This window comes from Callithrix jacchus, chromosome 2 (genome assembly GCF_049354715.1).
Source record: "Callithrix jacchus isolate 240 chromosome 2, calJac240_pri, whole genome shotgun sequence".
Lineage (NCBI taxonomy): Eukaryota > Metazoa > Chordata > Mammalia > Primates > Cebidae > Callithrix > Callithrix jacchus.
Window position 1 is genome coordinate 86,943,050 of NC_133503.1, and position 27,018 is coordinate 86,970,067.

Sequence of the window (27,018 nt, forward strand, 5' to 3'; positions counted from 1 at the left end):
ATCCATTCACTAGACTGACAGTATAATAAATCCCAGGTCTATTAACACAGAAGAAAAATAAAAATAAAAGGAAAAATCTAATAAGAATTCACTTAAAAATCAATGCTTACCCAAATGTATGTGAAGATATTGAAAATAATTGCTCACTGTATTGGAAGCAGTCCAAAGAGCAAAACCAGCTAACTGGGAAAAAGAAAAACCCAGCCAAATATTTTTAATGAGAATTATAATGTGCTTATTTTTATTGAATCAAAATCCAGAGATCAAATAATTATGAAGGTTTTATAAATTCTTCCAGTCTGTAAATGTACCAATTTGATAATCAAAAAGAGACAAATTTCCTATAAAATAAATATCCTTTTTTTCTGAAGAAAACAGTATAGGTTAACATATATTTAGACGATTAAGCAAGGATAGTGCGTTAAATGTCTGAACAACCAAATATTTACACATCTATACATACATTTGCTTAAAGAGTATGACTTAGGAAGTACTAATTCCTTAATCCAATGCGTTCATCTAGTCCTAATTTACTAAAGACATTTAGGGTAAAGACAATGAACAAAATCTGCTTCTGTCATAGATGAGGTACTATTATTAAAAGTGCAAAAACTGAACAATGTACACCTACCTAATACACTTCTAATATGTGTGAAAGCATTTCAAGGAAAACAAGATTATTTATGTGTACCTTTAAAATTCAGAATTATTATCTTCAGTTTCATCAATATGTTGTTTTTTTTTTAACACAATATCTTGCACAGAGTAAATAATATATCATTTACATGAGTTCATTTTCAGACCAAAAACTGTTGAGTTACTTTAGAATTTTTACATTAGAACTCTTGGTATTGTCTTAAATAACTATTATGATGACTGTTTTTTTCAACTTATAATAGCTTAATGTTCACATATTTTCTTGCACAGTTTTCTCTGAAGTCTATTTTTGAAGAAGAGTCAATTTTCTAGAGGTCGTTTGAGGAACTGTTGATGAGAGCTATGAAAACTTTAGCTGTACTCTCCAATGACAGGGTCTGTTTTCCAACAATTAAACTTGAATTCTTTGCCATTAAGCATATGGAGAAAGAATAACATTTGTAGGCTATGGTGTAGGTTTTTCCTCCTTGGCACCACAGAAGCACACCAACTTCATTTTGTAATTAACCAACATAAGCAAGAAAGGACTGATAGCAGAGAAGCTTGAAGAGAGAGCTGTGAGAACAGCTGGAATAAAGATGAATGCTGCCAAGTCTTTCAAGAAATAGACTAAGATAAAGTGAGAAATCCAAAGTGGAGTGATCAACAACATTAATAAAATACTGAACTTGGCCCCTCTAAGGATTTCAATTTCTGAATCATCATCTCCAATCCAGATGTCACCATATGTCATCTTCTTTCTCTCCGAAAGGAGGAAAGACATCCAGAAACAGACAAAGACTAAAATAGCTAAAGGAAGAATATCAATCAGAACCAAAACAATTTTCCCATAGAAAAACTCTACCTGCTTATTTTGAAAGACAACGGGGCAATCCATGTACATCCTGTTAGTAGACAAAGGATCTGTATCATTACCCGCATTCAAGAAGTCTGGTTTTCTAGTATGAATTAAAACTGGGATGTATACCACCACACCAGTCACCCAAAGTACAGAAACCACCTTCAAGGAATGCTTCTGTTGGTCCAGGCTTGGATTCTCACTCAGGGGGTGGGCAATTTGGTAAAGCTTCCAGTGGTAAAGCAATGAAAAATATAACATGAACCAGATGGTCAGTGAAGTTGTTAGGGCCGACGTGAAGAGCAGAACTTTGCAGCCAGCTGAATCCAACATTATACCGGAAGAGTAAACAATTTTCATTACATTCACCACCAAGTTTTTAATAAGGTGGACAAATATAAGATTGAAAACTAGAAGAAAGGATGTCTGTAAATGCCCAGTGATACATCTTCTTGTAGAATAAAACAGACAAGTGTTTCCAACGATGCTCACAAAGATTAGGATGGTACAAGTGATGATCTCAAGCAGGTCTGCAGAGGGCTTCATGGCAGATGCCGAATTGGTTATCTCAAATGTCTTTTTCTCTTTTGTTTGTCATTAGGCTTTTGGAAAAATTTTAAGAAGTCTTTAGTGAGAAAACCTGGATTTTAAAATAAGTCCACTATGTTGACAAAATCATCAACTGATAGCACCCTAACGGTTCAAAGTCTGTAACAGAATTCTGCTTGCTCCAGTGATGAGATGTTGAAAACAGAACCACTTCCCAAAAGGATTCTGTTTTGTCATCTCCAGGGACTTAACCATGATGGGAAAGTGCTAGGTATCATCACTTAATTAAAAGTACTCAGAAATGTATTTACAATACTGTAATCAACTTCCTAAAGTATAATACAGTTTTCAAAAACTGAGGGAGAGAATAAAATTAAATTTATGACACAAAAGAAAAGTAGTCAGAGGTTGAAAGTACACCACTCCACTCACAGAAGAAAAAGTAAGGGATGTCTGAATAACAATGAAGATTTCAATATAACAAAATAACAAATTAAAAATGAAAGTAATAACATGGTAGAGCTTTATACAATTAGAATGATTTTCTAGTTTCTCTACCATTTTTGCAAAGCAGAAGTACTAGTACCTGTTCTGATGATCTTGTAGGGATGTTAGGAATACAAAATATGGTAGAAAATACTTCTGAAGGAAGTAAGGATGGTTATAAAGAAGGAAGGAAGAAGGGAGAGAGGGGAGAAGGGAAAGAGGAGGGAGAAAAGGAAAACATTTTTATAAACATGGGGATTATGTTCAGGAGCAGATATCTAAACTATCAGTTAAGTAAACATTCAAACAGTTGAGAAGTGATTAGGGAGACTTTCCTTCCTATAGCCCAAGAGGCTAGGGAAAGATTTATCATCCAAGTATAACTGGAGAGTACGGAATAAGGACAGAAAGACAGCATTGGAATACTTTGCTCGAGTAATCCAGCATTAACTCACTTTCTGGATGAATCATGTTTATCAAGTATATTATAGTGAACTACTCTAGGACAAACTACTTTTCCTCTATTGCATTGGCTTGTAGGTTTTGCTGTTGTCAATTATCCTGTCCTACACTATCAAAACATAAGCCTCAGCATGCCCCAGTGGTGTAACAGAGTGGCAACAACTTGAAAAACTGTGCACAACTCAAACAACTGTGCACAACTCTTCCAAACTCTGTGTTCAGTGACTTTATGTTGAGAGCTTACAATTCGTCATCCTGGGAGTAGTTACACCATGTAAATTGCCAAATGCTGCAAATCATGATTTTTTTTTTTTTGGAGGAGAGCTGTTTTAGAAACACAACATTGACCTGACCAAAAAATATAGATTAGAATAAGAAATTAGCTGATGTTTTATTTACATAAAGATATGATCAATATTTGGTATTGGTCAGTCCTTTCAGTAAGGGTATGAGAAACTCCTAGAGCTGTATGTTAGATAAGAGGTTCATGGCTGTGAAAGTAGTTAGAAAAACTGGGCCACACAACCCTACTGTGGGGAGGTGGCAACCGGGGGCTGACTGTTTCTATTAACCCCCTTTCACCTAATTGGCTACTATGATAGTCAACTCAGAGTCCTCATACAGTTTTCTTCTTTAAGAAACATCCATTATCGGTCAAGTAGGAACCCCTTTGGTTCTCATAATAAAAATAATGCAATAATAATGCTGGCTATTATTTATTTAACACCATCTTGAGCCAGACACTGTGTTGGTGTTTTGCTTTACAATTTTATTCTGATTTAATCCTTAATATTACCCTCATTTCACAGATGAGGAAACAGAAGACCAGACAGTAAAGCAGATTGCTCAAAGCTACTAATGGTGACAGGAATCAAAGCCAGGTAGGATTGATTCCAAAACCACTGGTTCTCAGTCACTGCCTTTCCACATATGTCAGATTACGGATTTCTGTTGACTTTTCTTAGTCTTTCTTTAATGATTTATAATTGGTACACCAAACAAATAACACAATGAGAAGAATTTCTCTGTGTTTATAACATACAAGTCATGCAGGTTTTTGAATGGCAATTTGTCTTCTCCCTTCTCTTTCAAAGACAGTAACAAATATGGTTACACCTCTATACTTCACAAAGATCTCCAAGCATTCTGTACACAAGCTCAAGATGATTTGCTTGAAATGGAAAAAGGCTGTTTCCAGCAGTAGCGAGCCCCTGTAACTGGCAGTGTATAAGCAGAGGCACCACGACCACCTGAAGTAATTTTTTTTTTTAGATAAGGTCTTGGTCTGTTACCAAGTTTGGATAAAGGAAATCTGATCAGAGTTGACAGCAATCCTGAACCCCTGGGCTCAAGTGATCCTCTTGCTTCAGCCTCCCAAGTCACTGGGACTACAGGAGTATGTCCTCAGGTTCAGCCAATTTTTAATTTTTTTCTGTAGAGACAGGGTTTCACTATGTTGCTCAGGCTGGTCTCAAACTTCTAGCCTCTGGTTATACTCCTGCCTCAGCCTCCCAAGGCACAAGGATTATAGGCATAAGCCACCACGCCCAGCCCCAAGCCTAAAGTAACTCTGTAGAGCAGTGAGGAAAACTCTAAACAGCAGGTAGCATATAGCCTAATATAGCCTACTTTAGTTTGAGATTCAATTTTGGCATGATAAACTGAGAAACTGTCTAAGTGATACTATTTTTCAAATTTACATAAATAGTAACAATTTATGCCAAATAATGCTGACTTTCTATATGCATGATATGAGGACTAATTACAAAAACATGTTTTGCAAAACCAAAAAAAAGCTAATATAAACTTTTTTGCAAACAATTAGCAAACATGTAATATGTTCCTTTGAATTAGGATAAAAAGGGCAAAACATAAGTGCCGTTTTTTCCTTCAGGGTTATATCTAGACTAGAGAAACAGCACATATGAAGGGAACAAAGTTAATTTTTTTGCATGTTTGCTTGACTGATGAATAACACTTTCTGTCAATAATTATGATACAGAAGGATAAAGAGGTACCTTCATAAAAGTACATTCAATTAGTTGTTTATTAAGAAGCAGTTGTGCGCTTAGCACAACTGGACTCTAAGAATGGTATACAGGGCACAAGCCATTGTCCCAGCCTTCTAGAGGCAGTACAATATATGTCACATATATTACATTACATACATACATATATAATACAATGAATATAAAATATATTTATATTTTAATAATCATTAATATCAATAAAAATAAATAATGCAATGTAATGAACTGCAAGCTGTGAGTACAGAGTAAAATGTTCAGAGAAATGTGGGATCCACGTGGGCCATACCATTTTTTTTGAGGATGCAGATTTTTTGTTGATATATAACAGTCGTACATATTTTGGGGGACATATAATATTTTGATACCTGTGTATTATGTGTAATGATCAATTCAGGGTAACTGGGCTATCCATCAACTCAAACATTTAATTTTTCTTAGTGTTGGGAACATTAAAATTTTTCTCTGCTAGCTGTTTTGAAATATACCATTCTAATTTTAATCTCCAGTTCACAGAAAAGGAAAGTGAAGCTTGGAAAAGTGAAGCTACTGGCAGGAAGAGGTAGCATTGAACCCCAGGGTTCTTGCATTCAATAGCTCTTTTGGAAAGAGAAAAGGAAAAGTGAAGCTGACTGAACTGTGAGGCAAAAGAGCTAAGAAGCCTGGATGCCAACCCCAAAGGTCCTAAAGAGTCCCACTGAGAAGCTCCTTACAGCAGAAAGCCCATTTCTCAGAGGCACATATGTGGTCCAGAGCCAAGAAGGTCCAGGAAGCAAGACTGCATCCTTCACCAAGGAAGGTGACTGTGATGTGGACACTTCAAGGGGGAACAAAAAGAAAATCTTCCTTTGAAAACCTAACGTTGGCTCTGCCAATCTAACTTCACCGCAGTCCTCTGAGAACTGAGTTCAAAGGTTCCCTACGGCTTCATTTACTTTGGCATAAGATTTAACAGAAAAAGAATTAAGGCAGAATTTATATGGGCCAGGCTGTTTTCCAAATCTCAAACTGCTAAAAGTTATTTAGAATTTGCTTTAACTCACAATCATATGTAAAGCGGTTCAGATGTAAATGCTTTCCGTGTGGCCTAAGGCAATCTAGGTTTCCTCAAATGCACATGTGCCCTTCGAATACTAAAGATTTTGATTGGAAATCTTAAAGAACATTGGGTTCCTCTTGATTAGAGGCTGCTGTTATTTTATGCGACGTCGGGTCAGAGGAGGAGAAATAAAACACACTGCCTTCATTTGGGCATTATATTCTCACAGTAGCTCTAAGATAAACAAACTTTGCAGGCTGAGGGAAGGGCATTTGCTCCTTTAAAGTGAGTATGTAATATAAATAAATGTCTTCTAAGAAAGGATGCTTGAAACTTGATTCTGAGTTTGAATCTATACAAGGGTACTAATTTATTTTAATGAAGATCAGTGTGAGCATCTGAAGGAGTGCTTGCCTTCTTGAGACCAGAGTTGACCAGAAAGATCCAAAAAGGATCCTTCACTGACTCTCAGAAAAATGCCACTTGAAACTGATTAGTTCACTGGCCAGGAGCAAACTGATATATACATTTTTATATAGAACAAGATGGAAGGAATTACCAAATCTTTTATTGTGTAATCAATGGCTGCCTACAGCTATTTTCAATTCTCTCCAGAGCAATGATTTTGTGACCAGCCAGGGTAGGATTTTAAAATCTTAATCCCAAATTAGAAGCAAATGGAGAGAAACTTCAGGCTGGCTGGGGCCAGAGCAATTAAACGGTAATTGCCTTTTAGATATACTAATGTTGCTAATTATATTACTGTGCTAAGTGCTGGGAAATGTGGATAAGAGCTCCAGGCCACTCTGATGGGAGAAGGGAGCTAAGATTTTTTAAGCCTGGCACTGAGCTGGATCCTTCAAATAAGTTATCTCCTGAAATCCTCACAATAACTCAGCAAGGTATCATTAGGTTTACTAAGGCTGAGTCGCTTGCTCAGTTAGTTCCAGCTGGTACATGACAGAGTCAGGAGCCCCACCAGGTTTGTGTGGCATGGGCTTGAGTAGAAATGGGGAGAAATGTGTGATTTCTGGATATATTAGGTTCAAACACTGGAAATCTAGTAGCAGAGAAGGATGACAGAATTTGAGAATGGGGCCATGATGAAAAGTTCTGCAAGTATGAGGGTTCTGGGGGCACCTTTTCTTGGGTGTGGAAAGGAAGAGACCTAGATAGGAAAGTTTTACGGGCAGAATATGGGAAGCCTCGGGCCAGAATATAGGAGGCTGGGATGGGAAGAGCTGCCATCATAGGAAGACTGATTCTATGGTACAAAACCACTTACTGCCTGCAACACTAGGGGATCCAAGGGAGGGGCCCCCAAACTGTCTGAGGCCTAGGGAACCAGAAAGTAAAGTGAAGGGGACAGTGCCTATATACTTGCCATTCTCCATGCCAATCTATCAGAATGACAAAATCTGTTAAAGATTGTCCTATGACTCCAGAGCCATGGATTAAATCATGCATGGGTTAAACCTGGGTTAAATCATGTATGAATTATAAAAGGTTTGGCAAGTCCTATTTGCTGTGTGTCTCAGGTTCCTAACAAGGAGTTTCTCAGAGACAATAAAATATATGTAGACCTGTATGTGCATGTATACACTTATATTTATTTGTGTGTATGTGTTTGTGTATGTGTGTGTATATATGCATATATATAGTTTGTGTACACACAGCTATGAGACAATCATGGGATTCAAATGAAGCTCTGAGCCCAGTTGGAAGGAGGCAGAGTGCTATACAACTGCTGTTTTTTGCTACTGTTTATCTCCTAAAATCACACACACAGTAATAGAGGTGCTTTCTGCTTGAAACCGAAAAGTGCTACCTGGGTTCTTCGCCGAGTCTGGAATTCTAAATGCATGGTCTCTGCAGCATAAGTGCAGTTCCTTGGCAAGCAGTTGTGGAAAACTCCCCCAAGTGTCTCCAGGCCTGACTCCAGCCTGAACCCCTCGGTCTCTACCTCTCCTCTGTCCTCTAAAGACTAAACTCATCTCTGTTTTTGAACCTGGCCACGTACATCCTCAAGTCTTACCAACCCTGCAAATGAAACCCATCCCAACTTTGGATTTCATCCTGTCTTTTAACCCATCTTATCAAAACTCTCAAATGACATATCTACATTTACCACTGCTACTTTCTTGTCTTCCTTTTACTTCCTAACCCAGCACAATTCAGTTTCTACTACTTCTTCCTCTGAAAATAATCTAGAACAAGATCATCTTCTACCACTAAATCCAATCATACCTGGACCTGTCTCATATTCTTTTTTTCTTTTAAGGTTTTACATTCTTGTTGCTCCTTATAGTCAAGTCTTGGTCCACTTCTCTTCTCATTCACCTATTAATACCTGTGTACAGATTCCATCCACCTCTGGATGTCTCTGCATGATATCCCATAGGCTCTCAACTCAAACTTAACCTTACTTAGCATAACCACCATCCTCAGCTGAGGTGAGAGACTTGGGTATCATCCCTAGATCTTCCCTCTCTCTCACCTGCACATCCAGTCATTCTGTCAATTACATTTTATGCTTTCCATCCTTCTTCATTTCTCACTGCTGCTTCTCACTGTTTCTGGCTTGAATGAATTTGAGAAGGACAAGACGAAGGGAAATAAATTAGATTTTTGCTTCTTCAAAATCGTGCTGGGAGTCTACACAACTGTCAAAGTAACCTGAAATACAAATATGGCCTTGCCACTTCCCTGTTGAAAACCTTTCAGGATTTTCCCACTGCCTAAAGGGAAGATGGCCAGCAATTCTGTTAAGTCACATGAAGCTTCTCATGTTGGGTGCCTGCCTACATTCAGCTCCTATCAATCTCTGACTCATACTGGAAACTTTGTGACACTGACTGAGATTCTGTGCATATCTCATGCTGTTTCTTGTCCTGGTGCTTTGGCTTATGCTGATACCTCTGTATACATACTCTTTCTCTCACTACCACACCAAGCCATCTTGACACCCAACCTTTGGCTTTTTATTTGCCAATGAATGTTGTGAACATTTGTTTATTTACTCTCAGATATATTCTTCAGGAAATGATATTTCCTAGGCTCCTTTGCCAACTGACTGGCTTCCAGATAAATCTGGCCAATGATAGACTCAATCAAAAGACTGGAGGTCTTGGAGAAAGGACTTAGTCTTTTTCTCTTTTTCTCACATACACATACATATTTGCTCTGCCACAGGCAGTGTCTTTTATGTTATCAGTTCCTCTAACTGTTCAGGAGCTGAACATCATTCCAGCTTTGCTAGTGGCCCTAACTTGCGGGTGGTAATAGACTTTTCCCTTTGTCCTCTCAAACCTAGGGGAGCTGGTGGCTTCCCTGCTTTTGCTAGTCTCAGGATTGCCTTATCTTGCTTGGTTTGGTGCCTCAGTTTTATTAGCATTGGAGTAACTAATTCTCTATTTTAATTTTCCTCTGTGTAAAATATTTAAATTGTTTCTGTTTCTGTTGACTCGACCCTGACTAATTCATTTGTTTGCCCTTTAAACTTATTTTTCAAAAACTCAGCTTAGAGATTACTTAAGAAATAACTAAGGAAGCTTTTAAGTTTATACCTGACTTCAAGTCTGGGTTACCTACCTGCCTCTTTCTCTGTGAAAAATTCCTCATCAAATGACACACGATACACTTACCATGACTTCCTATTATTATCTGTCCATGTATCTGCATCCCTCCTGATGAGATCCTCTATCTTGTTCACCATAACCCATGTGCTCAGCACAGAGTTTGGCATAAAGAAGACACTCAAGAATGTTTCGAATGAATGGAAAAATATTAATGAATGAAACCATGAGACTAAACAGGGATCTTTCTTTATTTTTATTTTTTTTTAAATTTGAGACGGGGTCTCACTCTGTTGCCCGGACTGGAGTGCAGTGGCATGATCTTGGCTCACTGCAACCTCCACCTCCCAGGCTCAAGAGATTCTCCTGTCTCAGTCTCCCAAGTAGCTGGGATTACAGATGTGCACAAGCACACCCAACTAATTTTTGTATTTTTAGTAGAGACAGAGTTTTACCATGTTGGCCAAGTTGGTCTCGAAATTCTTACCTCAAATGATCCACCTGTCTTGGCCTCCCAAAGTACTGGGATTATAGGCATGAGCCACTGTGTCCAGGAACAGGAATCTTTCCATAAGATGCCAAGTTTGGCATAGCCATAGAAGGTATCTGACATTTTTTGTACCAGTACTTTGGAGAAAGTCTTACCCACAAATGAATCATGGCTTAATTATTTAAAAAACACATAAGACATACTGAATTTGGGTGAAAGGCATGTGTCATAAAATCGGTCATAATTCTAAAAAAAATTAATAAGGTTTAGTGGGGCACTGTGGCTCACGCCTGTAATGCCAGCACTTTGGGAGGCTGAGGTGGGTGGATAATGAGGTCAAGAGATGGAGACCATCCTGGCCAACGTGGTGAAACCTCATCTCTACTAAAAATACAAAAATTAGCTGGGTGTGGTGGCGCACTGCTGAGGTCTCAGCTACTTGGGAGGTTGAGGCAGGAGAATCACTTGAATCTGGGAGGCAGAGGTTGCAGTGAGCTGAGATCGAGCCATGGCACTCCAGCCTGGCAACAGAGCAAGATCCATCTCAAGAAAAAAAAAATTAACAAGGTTCATGGTTCCAACGAATCCAGAAAGGGAACTAGGACAATTAAAAAGAAGATGGACATTTCACAAGAGTAAATGAACCACATGAGATTAAACAGGAGTCAGGGGCAAGGGGCAACAAAGTAGGCAGGAAGACAAGGGGAAGAGAGGCCATCAATACAGATGGCAGATTCTTTTGAGCTTCATTTTATGTTCAAACTCTAGTCTTACACAAATGTCTTATATGTGTCTGTCTCTTTTTGCAATTATTCTTTTCTATGCTTCCTTTCACTGGAAAAAGGCACTGAATACTATATTTAAAAAATTAAAGATAATCTCTCACAATTATATCAGTCTACAAATAAGGGAAAAAGAGATCTAGGTCCCAGTGACTTGCCTATGGTCACAAGCTTTCTAATGGCACCAATGGGGAGAGAACAGGTCTCCTCAGTTGTTCTGTCCACTACACTTTAAAAATTTATTAAAATATAAATAAATAATAGTAATAAAGAAAATGAAATCAACAAAAAGTTGTTTTAAACTAAAGCAACTTGGCCTCAAAGTGGTTATTGACTGAACCTTTGTATCAAAGCACTTAGTGCAAATGACTTCATTAGCATGACATTCATAAACACTGAGTGTTTCATTTTCATTTAAGCAGGTAAAGGATGTAGTAGTACAAATAACACATATGTTTTGAATATAGTTTTTGAATATCCAGCTAGAGTCCTCAATCTATGTCAAATATCTGAACAATAAAATATTGAAAATTGGTTGGGTGCAGTGGCTCACACCTAAAATCCTATTAACAGGGAGAGGGTTCCTGGATCTTGTGAAAGAAAGAATTTGGGGTGAATCCATAAAGGGAAAGCAAGGAGGGGAGCACCACACACTACGGTCAGTTGGGGGGGACTAGGGGAGGTACAGTAGGGGGTGGGGAGGGATAACATGGGGAGAAATACCAGATATAGGTGATGGGGGGGATAAAGGCAGCAAACCACCTTGCCATGTATGTACCTATGCAAAAGTCCTGCATGATCTGCACATGTACCCCAGAACTTAAGTACAATTAAAAAAAAAAAGAAAGAAAGTAAAGGAATAAAGAATGGCTACTCCATAGACAGAGCAGCCCTGAGGGCTGCTGGTTGTCCATTTTTATGGTTATCTCTTGATGATATGCTAAACAAAGGGTGGATTATTCATGCCTCCCCTTTTTAGACCATATAGAGTAACTTCCTGATGTAGTCTTGGCATTTGTAAACTGTCAAGGCACTGGTGGGAGTGTAGCAGTGAGGACGACCAGAGGTTACTCTCACCACCATCTTGGTTTTGGTGGTTCTTGGCTGGCTTCTTTACTACAACCTGTTTTATTAGCAAGGTCTTTATGATTTGTATCTTGTGCCGACCTCCTATCTCATCCTGTCACTAAGAATGCCTTAACCTCCAGGAAATGCAGCCCAGCAGGTCTCAGCCTCATTTTACTTAGTCCCTATTCAAGATGGAATTGCTCTGGTTCAAGCACTTTAGGAAGTTGAGGCGAGGATCACTTCAGGCCAAGAGTTCATGGCCAGTCTGGGAAACATAGGGAGACCCCATCTTCACACACAATTTTTTTTTTAATTAGCCAGGTGTGGTGGAGGGCACCTGTAGTCTCAGCTACTTAGGAGGCTGAGGCAGGAGGATTGTTTTAACCCAAGGGTTTGAGGCTGTAGTGACCTATGATTGCACAACCGCACTCCAGCCTGGATGAGACAGCAAGATCCTGTCTCTAAAAATAAATAAATAAATAAATAGTTGAAAATACATGCTTATTTTTTCAGATGCATTAAATGTAGTGTGTTTAAAAAATTCCCATTTTCAAACTGTTAAATCAACCAAGAAAAGTTTCTTAACTCCTTGCCAGTGTCTAGCACTGTTCTAGGTGCCATGGAAAATGGATATTTAGTTTTCTTACTTTATCCTCAATAAGTAAATCATGTTGGATCCTCAAATTAAACATACTTGTGTTTACATCTATTCTTCACCCATTTTCCCTTCTCCTGGGCCTCACTTTCCCAGGTAAGGTATGGCAAGGTGAGCCAATATCAATCATCAGAGTCGTGGTCTATCCCAGTGACCTTACACAAGGCCTTAGGAGAAGGAGTTCTTTTAGTCATAGACCAAATCCCTCCCAGAGGGCAATGCCAACTTGAAGAACACGCAAGAAGGACAACATGGATATGTGACCACTAAAATTACTGGCACTTAATGCAACCAAGTCCGTGAGAAAAATAGAAGCTATGAAATCTGGAAACTCAATCAAATGTTTTAAAAATAGATTCTTTCCCTCTTGGCTATATATTTTGTATGGGGCTTAAGCCTCTATGGAACTTTTCAAAGACCATCCCCCAAGGAGAGGTTAGCTGGACCACATGTTGCTGCACTATTTAATTCATTTGCTTATATTTATTATCATTATGTATCACTGCCAAGGTCACTGAATGTAGTTCATGCTCAGTTCAGCCTCAGTTGTACCCTCTGCTTCATTCTGTCAAACTCCAACTGAGTTCTTGGCTCACTCCACTTTCATTATCTAGTGAAGTGTAGACATTCTCCAGCTCTCTCCTCCTCCAGCTAATCTGATTCTGTACTTGGTAACTAGCATTCCTATGAGTTATCTGACTTCAAACATTCCATTTCTACTGATAAGCCTTGAATTTTCCTTGTTCTTATCCACTACAATTCTCTTCAAGTCAATACCATAGAGTGCCTCTAGATAACTTTGATGTAACAGAGGAAAAAATGTGGTTCTTCACTGTTATTCTTTCAATTTGCTCCATTCCTGGGGTCAGAAAGTACTCAGATTCTTCAGTCTCTAATGCTCCATCTATTGGTATGGTGAGCCATACCAATAATCTATTTCTTTGTACCTCAATATGCAACAATATTCATATTCATCTCACAGTCTTATGAGATTTCTACTGCATCACCTATTGCTCATAGACATTTAAGAGATGGGGCTCACTGTCCTTATGTATAAAATAGGCACATGTTAATTTGAGGGTACTTCAAGTTTAAATAATACAGGCAAATCCTTAGAACAGTGACTAGAACAAAGTAAGTGCTCGACAGAGGGTTAGTTGTTATTGTTTTTATTACTATTCTCATTACAGAAGGACTACACTATTTCAGTTAACTAGATAAGCAAAATTGCTTGATGCAGACAAGTCAGTGATTAGAAAATTAGGATTTTACAACTGGAATTTAAAACACTCACATGTAGGCCGGGTGCAGTGGCTCACACCTGTAATCCCAGCACTTTGGGAGGCCAAGGCAGGTGGATCATGAGCTCAGGAGTTCAAGACCAGCCTAACCAACATGGTGAAACCCTATCTCTACTAAAAATAAAAAAAATTAGCCAGGCATGTTGGTGCGCACCCATAATCCCAGCTACTCAGGAGGCTGAGGCAGGAGAATGGCTTGAACCCGGGAGTCAAAGGTTGTAGTGAGCCAAGATCACACCACTGTACTCCAGCCTGGGCCACATAACACGACTCCGTCTCAAAGAAAACAAAACAGAAACAAAATCAATAACAAAAAATACTTGCATATGCTTCTTTCTGTTTTCTTGTCCCCAACTGAATCTATCCCCTAGAAGTAGAAAATTGGTCATTCTTTCATAATCATTACTGGCCAATTTTATAGATAACTAAAAGTTGATTGTACTGATAAATGGTATGAAAGATTTTCCCTTTTTTTTCTATGTCTAGTTTGTCATTAGGAACTGATGATATGAAAGCAGAGGATCAAAAAATGTGGATGGAAAGGCTGTTCTGGAAAATCTGGGGGATGGCGTGAGTAAACATGCTACAAATGATCATGCTGGGACCTTTAAACCATTGATGGAGCGCTTCATCAGGGGATGACCCTAATTCCACACAGCAAGGCCTGATTCTCCAGCCTCCCACAGGTTCAAGGTTGCATGGGGATATAAAAGTCATCATGACATGAAAATACTCATGAATTGGCTGTTTTTTAAAAAACAACTTCTTCAAACATCCCTGCTTACAAGTATCATCCCTTTGTATTCATTAAATCAACATGTTTGGAACCTTGCTGGTTGTGGGAGGTTTAAACCATCCTTTGATGTAACACAAACACAACGCAAGTAGGTTGGAAGTGAAATTGCAAAGCTTGTGAGAGATGCAGGATTCACAAGGTCAGAGAAAGTGATGCTAAGTAAAACACATGCCAGGCCACTAGAAAATTTGGAGCAGTAAATAATTTCAGAAAGATGTCAACAAAGATGGAGGTGTGACAGATACTTCATAAGAATATGATCTGACTATCAAACTATCAAGACAGGACTTTGGGTAAGCTGATAAAGACCATAGACTTTTTTTTTTTGCAAAAATGACTATCTTTCATTATATACTGTAAAGTCAAACTAAACTATGTAATGTAATACGAATGTATAATTTTGTTGAAAGAACTGCCAATTCATTTTTAAAAACTAACAAATTCTGTAGAATATAGGTATTAATAGCCTTATTTTCATAATTCATTTAGTTTTTCAAGACAAATTTCAATTAGGTGATTGGTTTTCACTATTTACCATGAAACATGGTTCCAGTTTTTTGTGGCTTCACTTTTTAAGTGTTTTCTTCCCCGCTATCTCCTGATTATTCAGCTAATGAGGACTTCTGGTATATAAAATGATACTTTTTCTTATGTAGTATGCTAGAGACATTTCATGGAGAAATTACAAAATAAAATTTAGGTGCTAAGTGAATGTCATCCAAAAAACTCAGAGTTCTCCTCTTCTACAAGTAGAGTTCCAGCTAATGAATTTCATGATGCTAAAGAGACAGTACTACTTTCTTCAGCAACTACCCTGTGCCAGGTGGTTTTTAAATGCCTAACGCTTAAAACTCAACAATTCTGCAAAGCAGGTACAACTGCACCCATTTCAGAAAAAAATAGAGACAGGTTAAGTAACATTAATTAATTAACAGAGGAAGAACTGGTGAAGAAAAGATGATGATTCACATTGAACCCTAAGCCTAAAATCACTCCACCTTAAGCTGATGAGGCTATGTGGGGCTGGATGTTAGAGTAGGTCAGAACCAGTGGCTTTAAGTTCAGTTGCTAATACAACCCTATTCATCACCAGCGTCCACAAGAAAGAAACTGAAATGTAGTTTCTGGGGCAGGCTGAGTAGCCAGACAGGAAGGCAGAAGATCTCCAGCTCCAACATGCCCATCAGGCATTCTACTCTGTTGGTACCACTACAGACGACTAAAGCACTTGCAAACATTCTTATGTATTTGCTTGTTGTGGGATAATCTTTAGAGCAGAAAGGCTGGCCATGTTCCTAAACATTTAAAAACACTTAGAGACAATGAGCCAAAAGCAATTCTGACATCAAAATGCTAACAAAATCTAAAAAAGAATGCTAGAAAAGTGGTTTCAGGTGCTCCCTGGAACAAGTTTTTTCTGCATGAAAGAGCCCTACCACAAGTACAGATAATCAACTCTGACTGCATAAAGAGGTTCTTAAACAGGTTCTCTGGTATTGCAAGTTTCATGTACAGGAATCCTTGCAGCATGAGATTCTCTCTGGAGAAGCTGAAGGCATTATTATTTGTTGCTAGCAATACATGTTAGAGAAGAAGATCTTTATCTTTAAGCCTAGAATCATGGGCTGCCTATCATTCAGCTTCTGAAGACATATAATGCTTTACCTTTTCCAATAAAAATACAATTAATACAACTTTCCACTAATAGCTATTATATTTTTCTCATAATGTCTTATTAAATAAAACTGTTCACTAATTCATAAGCTTTCTGGATTGAAACATAGTGGATCTGAAAATTATATTTGCTTTATTCAAGGCTTAAAAATCTTATGTTGTAGCCAGGTACAGTGGCTCATGCCTGTAATCCTAGCACTTTAGGTGGCCAAGGTGGGCAGATTGCCTGAGCTCCGGAGTTCAGTACCAGCCTAGGCGACACGGTGAAATGCTATCTCTACTAAAAATACAAAAAATATGCCTCGTTTGGTGGCGTGTGCCTGTAGTCCGAACAACTCAGGAGGCTGAGGCACAAGAATCCTTTGAACCCAAGAGGCAGAGGTTACAGTGAGCTGATATCATGCCACTGAACTCCAGCCTGGGCAACAGAGCAAGACTCTGTCTCCAAATAAATAAATAAATAAATGAATAAATGAATAAATAACTCATGTTTTTACTCAGGACAATAAAACATTAGATATAAAACTTACTTAAAAATGTAAATGCTTTGATATTATTTTCATTGTTTGAATCAAATACATTTCTAGAATCTAGACTTCAGAACATGATTTAGCATATTATTTCAGACTTAGGTGATTTATCTGTCTTAAAATAAAAATGACAAATTACTTTTAACAGCATTCTTATTTAAAGGTGGTTTTCAAATCTGCTCTATGAAATTTCTTATCTAGATGATTGTATATGAAGAATTGTTCTTTGAAAACCTTATGTAAGTTATACTTAAAGGCTCCAGATTTTAATTTAAAACATTAGATTTAAAAAACCATAAAAAGCTAAGAATCAAACTTATTTTTTAATCTATGTGATTTGTTTCAGGGAAGACACAAATTCTCAGCCCTGGATTACCTTACTTCTTATTACATATATTCAGAAGTTTCTCTGAGTTCAAAAGTTCATAGCAACAATTTATAAGGGTATTAGCTCTGAAGCAAGCTAGAGGGAAAGGGTGCTGCTTTTAATCAACACTCAGTTACAATCCTTACACAGCAGCAGGCCTTGCCAATCCAGTATGATATAGGGTGCTGCAAGCTCAGACACTGTCAAGACACTTTCAAAAACTATGGTTTTTCACAAGGAAAATTCAGGAAAATAGCAAAAATAACAACACAGGCACAGGCATAACATATTTCTAACTTTTGGTAACTATAAGCTTTAGTGAGTGGTAGCAAAAATCTTGTGCATACACAGTGGAGACAGTGGGAGGAAAAGGGCTTATCATGGTAAAAAGAGACCAGGAAAAATGTGCCTTTCTCCTGGAAGTCAGATAAGAATTTTATTTGAAGGATGGAGTCCCCAGAGTAAGGCTATAAGGACACAAGGTGAACAATGGCAAATTCAAGGGCATTAGAAGGCAACCTATTACAATGATTAAATATTCCAAGTCTTCCCTTACATAATTAAGAAACAAATTTTTTATTTGTTTGATCCTGAAAATTAAGTCTATTTAGGGGTATGGAAGGTTTAAAGATGAATATTAAAGTGATGAGGGCAATTCTTCCTGAAAAGTATGACTCTTGTTCATTCATTCATTCATTCATTCATTCATTCATATTCTTATTTATTGAACACCATAGATCAGACATGACCTCTGAACATTCAGCAGTGAATGAGCCAAACAGGCTGTCTGCCCTCGGGGAACTCTTATTTTAATACAGCATTGTCCAGCAGAACTTTCTAGCTTATGGAAATGTTTTGTGTCTGTGCTGTCCAATATAGTAGCAAGTAGCCACGTGTACCTATTGAGCATTTGAAATGTGGCCAGTACAATTGAAGAACTGAATTTTAGACCTTATTTCATCATTTAAATTTAAATTTAAATAGCCACATGTGGCTGTGGCTCTCCTACTGAACAGCACAGTTCGAATGGATTAATCAGATCATAAACATGTAAATAAATACAAAAAATCCTTTTAGGCAGAGATATGTACAACAAAGGAAAAAAAAAAAGAAGGCTTGTCAGAAGGAATGGGAGATGGTAGGTCAGGAAAGGTCTTCAAGAGGTGACATTAGGGCAGACATGCAATTGACAAAATAAATCAAGTCATGCAAAAATGTAGAGGAAGAAGATGACAGGTAGAGGACACTGCAAAGGCAAAAGCCTTAAGGTGGGAGTGAGCCTATCAGGGAAATGGCAGGATGGCCAGCAGGCAGGAGACTGCAAAAGTATCAGGAAGCAGTCAGAGAGGCAGGCAGAGATACAAATATCCAGGGCTTTGTGGCCCATGGAAAGGTTTGAAATTTACTCTGATGCACAGGGAAGCCCTGGTTTCAAGTAGAAGCGTATGGAGCTACCTTACATTTATTAAGATCAGACAGGAGCTAGGTAGAGACCAAACTTGGAGAGGAAAACAGCAGCCAGTTAGGAGGATGCTGCATTGGTCCAGGCCTGGTGCTTCAGTGGCTTGTTTAGAGCAATACTAGTAGGCAGACTCAGGATGTATTATGCGGGTAGAGCCAACAGGCTTTGGTGACAGATGACATGTGGTAAGCACATATGTGTATGTGAGGAAGGAAAAGGAGGCATTGAGGAAGAGCCCAAGGTTAGCTGTAGAGCTTATTACAAGAACAATGCCAGCAGGCACTGGGAAGGGATTGACCCTGAAACCAAGAGAAAGAAGTAACTCAAATTCCCAGAGGCAGCCAAACCAGGAAAGCTCTTATAAATATGTTAGGAAGCATGGAGGTACATGTGTATACATGTGTGAATGTATATAAATAAAATTTTAAGTAAAATGCAACCAATTAGTTCAGTCTCATCAAAAATAATTTAACTTTATATAAACTGAGTAATAATCCTTTAAAAAGGAGGCTAATGGCCAGGTGTCGTGGCTCATGCCTATAATCCCAACACTTTGGGAGGCCAGGGCAGAAGGACTGCTTGAGCCTGGGAATTCAAGACCAGCCTGAGCAATATAGGGAGACCCTGTCTCTACAAGAAATATAAAAGTCCAGGTGTGGTGGCAGGCACTTGTGGTCCCAGCTGCTTGGGAGGCAGGAGGTAGAGACTGCAGTGAGCTATGATCATGCATGCCACTGTACTCTAGCCTGGGTGATAGAGTGAGACCCCATCTCCAAAAAAAAAAGGAGGCTAACTCTTGCAACATTATATTACTGTCAAACTACACACAGTCAGTTATTAAACAGTCTACATCTATTTAAACATGCATAAACTTCAGAAAAAGTTATTTGAAACCATAATCAAATGGTATCTAAAGCTGGGGTACAGACCACCTAATTCCCTCACAGTAATGTTGCATTCAAGTGTTTAACCTCAGAGTTGACAACGTATTTCTTGAGATGTCTGTTGGCGTGGTAAGTGCAGAAAAGCCCAATAGCGGCTTCACAGATACAGTGTTGTCACGGCATGTACGCATTTAACTTAAATTCAACTATAACAAGACAGGAAGGAATAAAGGAAAACAACTGGCATAGTGTAGGAAATTCTACTCCATTCCCCTCTGTGAGTTGAGGCCTGACAATGACCATGGGGGGAGAGATTCCATGGTATGAGGATTTTACCATGCCAGGCACTTTTCTGTTGTTAAAGAAACATACTTTTTCCTACAATATGGCCCTACATCATCTGATGTTCAAAGACAATGAAAGGAAACACTGGCAGTGTTGAGTTTATGGGGAGGTGGATTTTATGGGCATTTTATAGGTTTTTAAGGTCCTTCTGACTAGACGCAATTTTAGCCTCATATCCTGAGTTTATAACCTAATTGCCTTATCAGGTGGGGGTTCACAGTGTATCATTATTCACATAGGGTTGCTTCAATTTTACTGAAAAGGAAAATGATGATCTTAGATTACTATATTTTAGTTTGAAAGAACTTGAAAATCAAACTCTCTCATTAGATATTTTGGGGAATTCATATTATATATGAAGGGTATTAAGACAAACAAAAGAGAATATGCAAATTTCAAGGGATCTTAACTATTAAATTTATGTCCTCTGAAACACTGTTTTACATGTAGTTGAATTTGTTACATATTTGTTTATACGACCTGTGGACACACAATAAGAAAGTCTTTGCATGAAATTTGTTTACCTGTCTAGAAATGTTTATGGTATGAGGCTAAACCCTTGAACAAAGAACACATGCATCCTCTCATACACAAACTTCTCTCTACTAAAGATTATATAATCTCAAAACCTAAACATTCTTTTGGAACATAGAACCAGACTTTATATGCTGGCACTTGCAGATTTGGGAGCAATGCCTAGAAAAACAAACATATTTTCTTTAATTAGTCCTAAAGGAAAAGAAATACAACTGAAAATTAATATTGTTGGTTTAAAAATATAATACAAAACATGGCTCATATACTCTAAAGGAAATCTGCGCTATGCTTTGAACTGAATAAAAGGTATAAAAATGAATAAAGTCCAGTTGATCTTCTTTAAAAGGGATGTTTCATTTACTGTTTTTGATTAGTTTGTGTTTTTGCTTATGTTTAAACTCCTACTAGGCTGATCATTGAAAATGTCATATAACCCGAGTCACATAATATTAACATGATTACTTCCCTATATATCTGCTCCAAGACAATCATTTCAGTCAGGGCAACTTTCCTTTCAATTGCCTTTGCTGAAAAGATGCATAAACATCCCAGGCCAGTTAATTCTTTCCAAGCGCTCTAAGCCTCATTGACATGCAGATGAGAGCCGGATCAAATGACAAGCCTGGGAGCCTAGTGATGAGAATGAGTCTACCCGCACAGAAATGATGGGCATTCTAGCCTGCAAGCCTAGAGAAGCACTTGCAAGAAATCTCACTGCTCTCATCACAGCCTCTCTGGAAGACGAACCTACACTCAATTCTCAAAACATTTTTCCTTGAATACAATGAAACATGCAACAAGTAGAAGTAGGAAGGTAAGTTCCATCTGTGCCTTAACAAGATGAAGTATCCAGTATTCTGAAATAGGAAGATTAATGTGAATCAAGGAAGTGTCATCTCAAATGTCTACTGAGTCCAGACAGGTCACGTAAATGTGTCAGCTGGAAGACTTGAATTCTAAACTCTGTGAGGTGAGAGTCTGACTGGGTTGGTCTGGTTTCTAACTATATTCTGACATCTGCTCCACATCTGAGACATGGCACATGTTCAATATATATGTATAAAATAGGTTAATAAATGTTATCAACAAGTAGATGTATAATTTGGGGCAATTCACAGTCTCTGGAGGAGCTCTCCTTTCTTCAGCTCTAACATGCGGTGGTTTGGTTAAACCTGTGGTTTTCATACTGGCTCAACCCCACCTCATCCTCGTCTTGGGCCCTTTCTACAATCCCTACTGTATTTGTTCGTTTTCATGCTTCTGATGATAAAGACATATCCGAGACTGGGAAGAAAAAGAGGTTTAATGGACTTACAGTTCCATGTGGCTAGGGAGACCTCACGATCATGGCAGAAGGCAGGAGGAGAAAGTCATGTCTTATATGAATGGCGGCAGGCAAAGAGAGAGAGCTCCTCTTTTTAATACTATCAGATGTTGTGAGACTTATTCACTATCATAAGAATAGCACAAGAAAGACCCACCCCCATGATTTAATTACCTCCCACTGGTTCCCTCCCATCACACGTGGGAACTGTGGGAGTTACAATTCAAAATGAGATTTGGGTGGGGACACAGCCAAACCCTGCATCACCTGCTTTAACTACAGCAGCTGTCTTTTTTGCCTAATTATCTCATAACTCCTATTATGAAGCTTTTTATGAAAATATATGAATCATAACTATATAACTTAATGAACTTTTCACAAATAAAAGCCATCTCCCTTCTGCCCCATTTCAGTCACTGTCATTCTACCCAACATAGGTAACCATTATGCTGAATCCCAACACAATAGATTGATTTGCCTTGTGGATTTTATAGAAATGGAATCACATGGTATATACACTTGTGTTGCCACCCCCTTTTTTGCTTAACATAGAATCTGGAAGAATCATCCACACTGTTGTAATTGTTAATTCCTTCCAGCTCTAAAATTCTGCTGATGCCAATTACTAACTCAACCAATAAGAAAAAGTACTTTTGAAAGTACCCAAGGCAACGTAGTTGGTCAAGTACTAGATAGAACCATAAGCAGGCAGAGCCTAGGCAATGTCATCTTTGTATATATGTGTATCAAAGGATTTCTCAGCTAGATGGGTTTTGTATTCACCGGCAATGAATAACTGAAAGCTGCTGGTGATTCAGAACAGTTCTGGATAAAGTTCACAAGAGTCCATGTTTCTTCTCTTTATTATTCAAGATTTTCTGTAGAGTCGAGGGTCTTACTGTGCTGCCTAGGTTGGTCTTGAATTCCTGCCCTCAAGCAATCCTCCTGCCTCAGTTTTCCAAATTGCTGGGATCACAGGTGTGAGCCACTCCACCTGGCCATCCATGGTTTTAATAAATTGTTTGGTTTAGAGCCATGGTATATTGACTATGGACAACTAAAAATTTACCTGTAAAACAAGATGACTTCAATTGCCTGTAACTCATTTGCAAGGAGGTAACAAAAATAGTTATTTGTTGAATGAATGGGCTAATCCAAGTAACCCAAAATTGTCTTCTGATATTGTATCATTTGTTCACAATTGATGAGTCTTTTTCTTGGCTTGTAACAGAGGATTGAGAAGGCTGATTATTTTCAAAAGGTTCATACTAAGCAAGATAAATCTAAAAGTTTAGAGTTTCAGAAAAAACAACCAAACAAAAATCTTCCAAGAACTCTTTTTGTAGTGGGGAACTATTTTCCTGTCTCTATATAAAACTATAAAAAAAGATTTCTAATAAAGATTTATAATACAACAGAACCATGCAAATTAAAAAACATTACTGGAATCCCATATTTGCAATGTGTCCTTCAGTAAAAGAAGTAGAAAACGCAGTAAATCAGAGAAGATAACTTAGCCAAAGGAATGAATTTTAACCCTATTAATGAGAGCCCAATAGAAACTCCAATAATATAAAAGAAGGTGTTAAACCTCTAGACATTTCTTAAAAGAAGGCTTAATAAAAACATATTGTTTTAATAGTCACTGGAAACTTTGTAACAAATGACCTTTGAGACTTTTACGCAAGCAGTGGTGTCATCTTTTTTGATGACAATGTAGAACTGATAACACAGAACTCATGTTTCTGGGAGAGTCTGGGTGAAATCTGATAAGAGAAGCAGAAACAAAAAGATAAGTAACTTTCACTAAAAATACCTGATTTACCAATTTAATACATTTGTGATAACACAATTAACAAACAGTGAACATTCAAGATTTTGAAAATTGCTCTTCGCTGATCGTTCATAAGCCTTGTTGCTTTAAACAGCGTAATTAGATGAACCAGATGTGGCCTGCCTCCTAGAGGATATCAGTGGGTGAGATCAGAGCATCCTGCTTTTTTGGAAGACAAGAGGTCATCATTGCTAACAAACCCCTCCTTCTGAGGAAGGTCATCACATCTGGTCTTCTGACATAAAGCTGAAATACTGTATATAAATTCATTTGGTTTGGGTTACAGTTGGCCAAATTTGCTAAGCAGCCAGCCTTCTCCGATGAGGTCAGCACAAACATCTAAGTTACAGCTGGTCCAAATACAGACAGAAGATGTTGCACGCTGCTGACCAGGATTCTTTGTTCAGGCTTGTCTGGGTCCTAATGACATTAAATGCAAAACAAAGAAAAAGCTGCTCATTGACTATACTATGTACACAACCACTACAGAAAGAATAACATGTTTTTTAATTTTTTTTTTTTGAGACAGAGTCTCACTCTGTTGCCCAGGCTAGAGTGCAGTGGTATGATGTCGGTGGACTGCAACCTCTGCCTTCTGAGTTCAAGCAATTCTTTTGCCTCAGCCTCCCAAGTAGCTTGGATTACAGGCACACACACTATGTCTGGCTAATTTTTGTATTTTCAGTAGAGATCAGTTTCACCATGTTTGCCAGGCTGGTCTCAAACTCCTGACCACACCACCATGCCTGGCTAATTTTTGTATTTTAGTAGATATGGGGTTTTGTCATGTTGGCCACTCTGGCTCAAACACTAGACTTCAAGTGATCATCTGCCTCAGCCTCCCAAAGTGCTAGGTAGGATTACAGGCATATGCCACTGTGCCCGGCCAGTTCACATTTTAAATTTTCCTCTGCAGTCAAATAACCACATCTATTAATGAGGGAAAGGAGATGTAAAGTTAAAAGAGAAGATATCACAGAGCAGAATTTAGACAAGGTAGAAAAGTATGAAAAAGGGTAACACTCTTATATTCAAGAGAACATAAACTAAATATGCTGAATCAGTGGAAAACGTTGGAGGCATAGTAGAATAACATGAGATCTGGGTTACAGTAATTGATGTGCTAGACACATATCTAGTGTTTCTAACAATGATCTTTAGGTTTAAAGAAAGTCAAGAGCACTCAACACTATCAGCAAGAATGCACTGAATGTCTTAGCGCTTACATGGTCTTTGGTGTTCTGGCTTCTGCTAAGCCTCCTTCTAAAGAAATCCTGTAGTATTCTCATTTTTTCATGAACACTCTGATCTCTCCGTACCTTTCTTTCATTCCATCTTCCCATTTGAGGCCCAACTTTTGGTCAGGCTTTGCTGCAAAACAGCCTGCAGGCAGTTTCCAGACCTGTCTCATGATCCTGCCACACATGTTCTGTGAACTCCAGGCTTTGTTACTATATAAGCACAACAAAGAAAAATAAGATGATTGTTGCACCAAAACACTTGCAAGTAAGGTTGGTCAGTAATGAGTTATGAGTCAGAGTCTGAGCTAAAAAACAGGAAAGCAATTTATAAGACTTTCCTAGTAATCAACATTGATTTAAAAACAAAACAAAACCCTTTCTCCTTGTAAATCCTTTGTAAGGGTTACAAAAAGAATACACAAATCAGAACGATAATATTTGTTTAGTACAGACTAAAATATACTATTATATACTGAAATAAAATAATGATAATACTAAAAATTCTGTAGTCTTAATATCAAAATAGTCCATTACTGGAATCAAATTCTGGGAAACTGAATTAAGAAAGAATAAATTATCTTCTTATATTTGGATGGTACTTAATCACCTCTAATGTTTCTTTCCTCTGAACATAAAGATCAGCAAACTTATTCATGTATTTACAAATCTTTTCAGCTGGGATGGACCCTTGAATTCAGCGATTACCATGCATAACATATTCCAAATGTAGAAATGGGACAAGACTAAGAAAATGCAATTCTTGAAATAATTCTGCATAAACTTTTACAGTTAAATGAAACTCTGAGATTCTTCCCAGCATTATGTCCCTTTCCAACATTCCCTAACTTATTTAGAACTTGGTGAGTGTCTATCTAATATGAGCAAATCATGATAGGGAAGAATATAACACAGTTGCTTGTTACAAAGGACCTTCAGCTGATGGTGGAGCAAAGGGCTGTGGAAGTCCAGACGTGGTCTTCAGACTTGCCAGGAGAGACTGTGATAGAGATGAGCAGGGCAGCCATGGGCAGAGGAGAGCCCCATCAAAAGCATCATGGCCCGATGAAGCACCACAGGATAGGAAATAAAGACTCTATTTTTGTGGCTAGAGTAGGATGCACAATGGGATGGGACAGCAGAGGAATCAGAAAGCACGAGCTGTTGTGACTTTGCTGAGATTCTGCCTCAACCTCTCAGAAACACAAACACTCTGATGATTACTCCAAAGACAGGAAATAGAAGAAAAAGCAAATTGAAGAAGTACCTAGTGTGGAGTATAGAAATTAGTTATCTTAAGAATTTTCTCTTTCTTGTCAATAAAGATCTAATTTTCTGTCATTTTAAAAGCTGATTTATATAAGAGAAATCCTTGAAAGTTTCTATGTATTAAAACAGTGTGGGCAGGAAGCAAATCATATCTATATTCATTTCTTTAGTTGCAAAGCTTGCTGGAAGTTTTAATACCCTTTAGAGGTATTATCAGTGGTAGTCATTAGAGTCTTGTGGGAAGCTTTAAACAATAGTTCATTTCAAGCTCTACCTCCCACCTCTCTGCAGCCCTGGAGTTTTGATTTAATTGTTACAGGGTGGGACCTGGGCATCAGTATTTTAAAACACTCCTCACGGGCCGGGCGCGGTGGCTCAAGCCTGTAATCCCAGCACTTTGGGAGGCCGAGGCGGGTGGATCACGAGGTCAACAGATCGAGACCATCCTGGTCAACATGGTGAAACCCCGTCTCTACTAAAAATACAAAAAATTAGCTGGGCATGGTGGCGCGTGCCTGTAATCCCAACTACTTGGGAGGCTGAGGCAGGAGAATTGCCGGAACCCAGGAGGCGGAGGCTGTGGTGAGCCGAGATCACGCCATTGCACTCCAGCCCTGGTAACAAGAGCGAAACTCCGTCTCAACAAAACAAAAAACAAAACAAAACAAAACAAAACAAAACAAAACAAAACAAAACAAAACAAAAAAACACTCCTCACGTAATTTTAATGTGTAATCAGACTTGAGGATCACCGTGCTTAAAAAATATTCTGAAAAGAGGTAAATAAATAATTTGGGGGTTAAACGAAGGAATCAACTGAGGCCTATCC

General features: G+C 38.3%; 2 protein-coding genes across 17 annotated transcripts in view; both read right to left on the reverse strand.

Moving 5' to 3' along the window:
* Positions 1–27,018, reverse strand: part of SNCAIP (synuclein alpha interacting protein) — a 148,197-nt gene that overhangs the window by 83,420 nt on the left and 37,759 nt on the right. For 4 of the 16 annotated variants that reach the window (XM_054252016.2, XM_035291017.3, XM_078365821.1 and 1 more), the window contains one exon: positions 25,002–25,133. The exons of the other annotated variants lie outside the window; for them this stretch is intronic. The gene's annotated coding sequence lies outside the window, so the exon portion shown is untranslated. The remainder of the gene's footprint in view (positions 1–25,001; positions 25,134–27,018) is intronic. 16 annotated transcript variants of the gene reach the window in all.
* On the reverse strand, positions 239–24,992 carry LOC118151403 (uncharacterized). Its single transcript, XM_035291022.3, has one exon. The coding sequence runs from the start codon at positions 2,039–2,041 to the stop codon at positions 1,103–1,105; it is 939 nt and encodes a 312-aa protein (XP_035146913.1). The 5' UTR covers positions 2,042–24,992; the 3' UTR covers positions 239–1,102.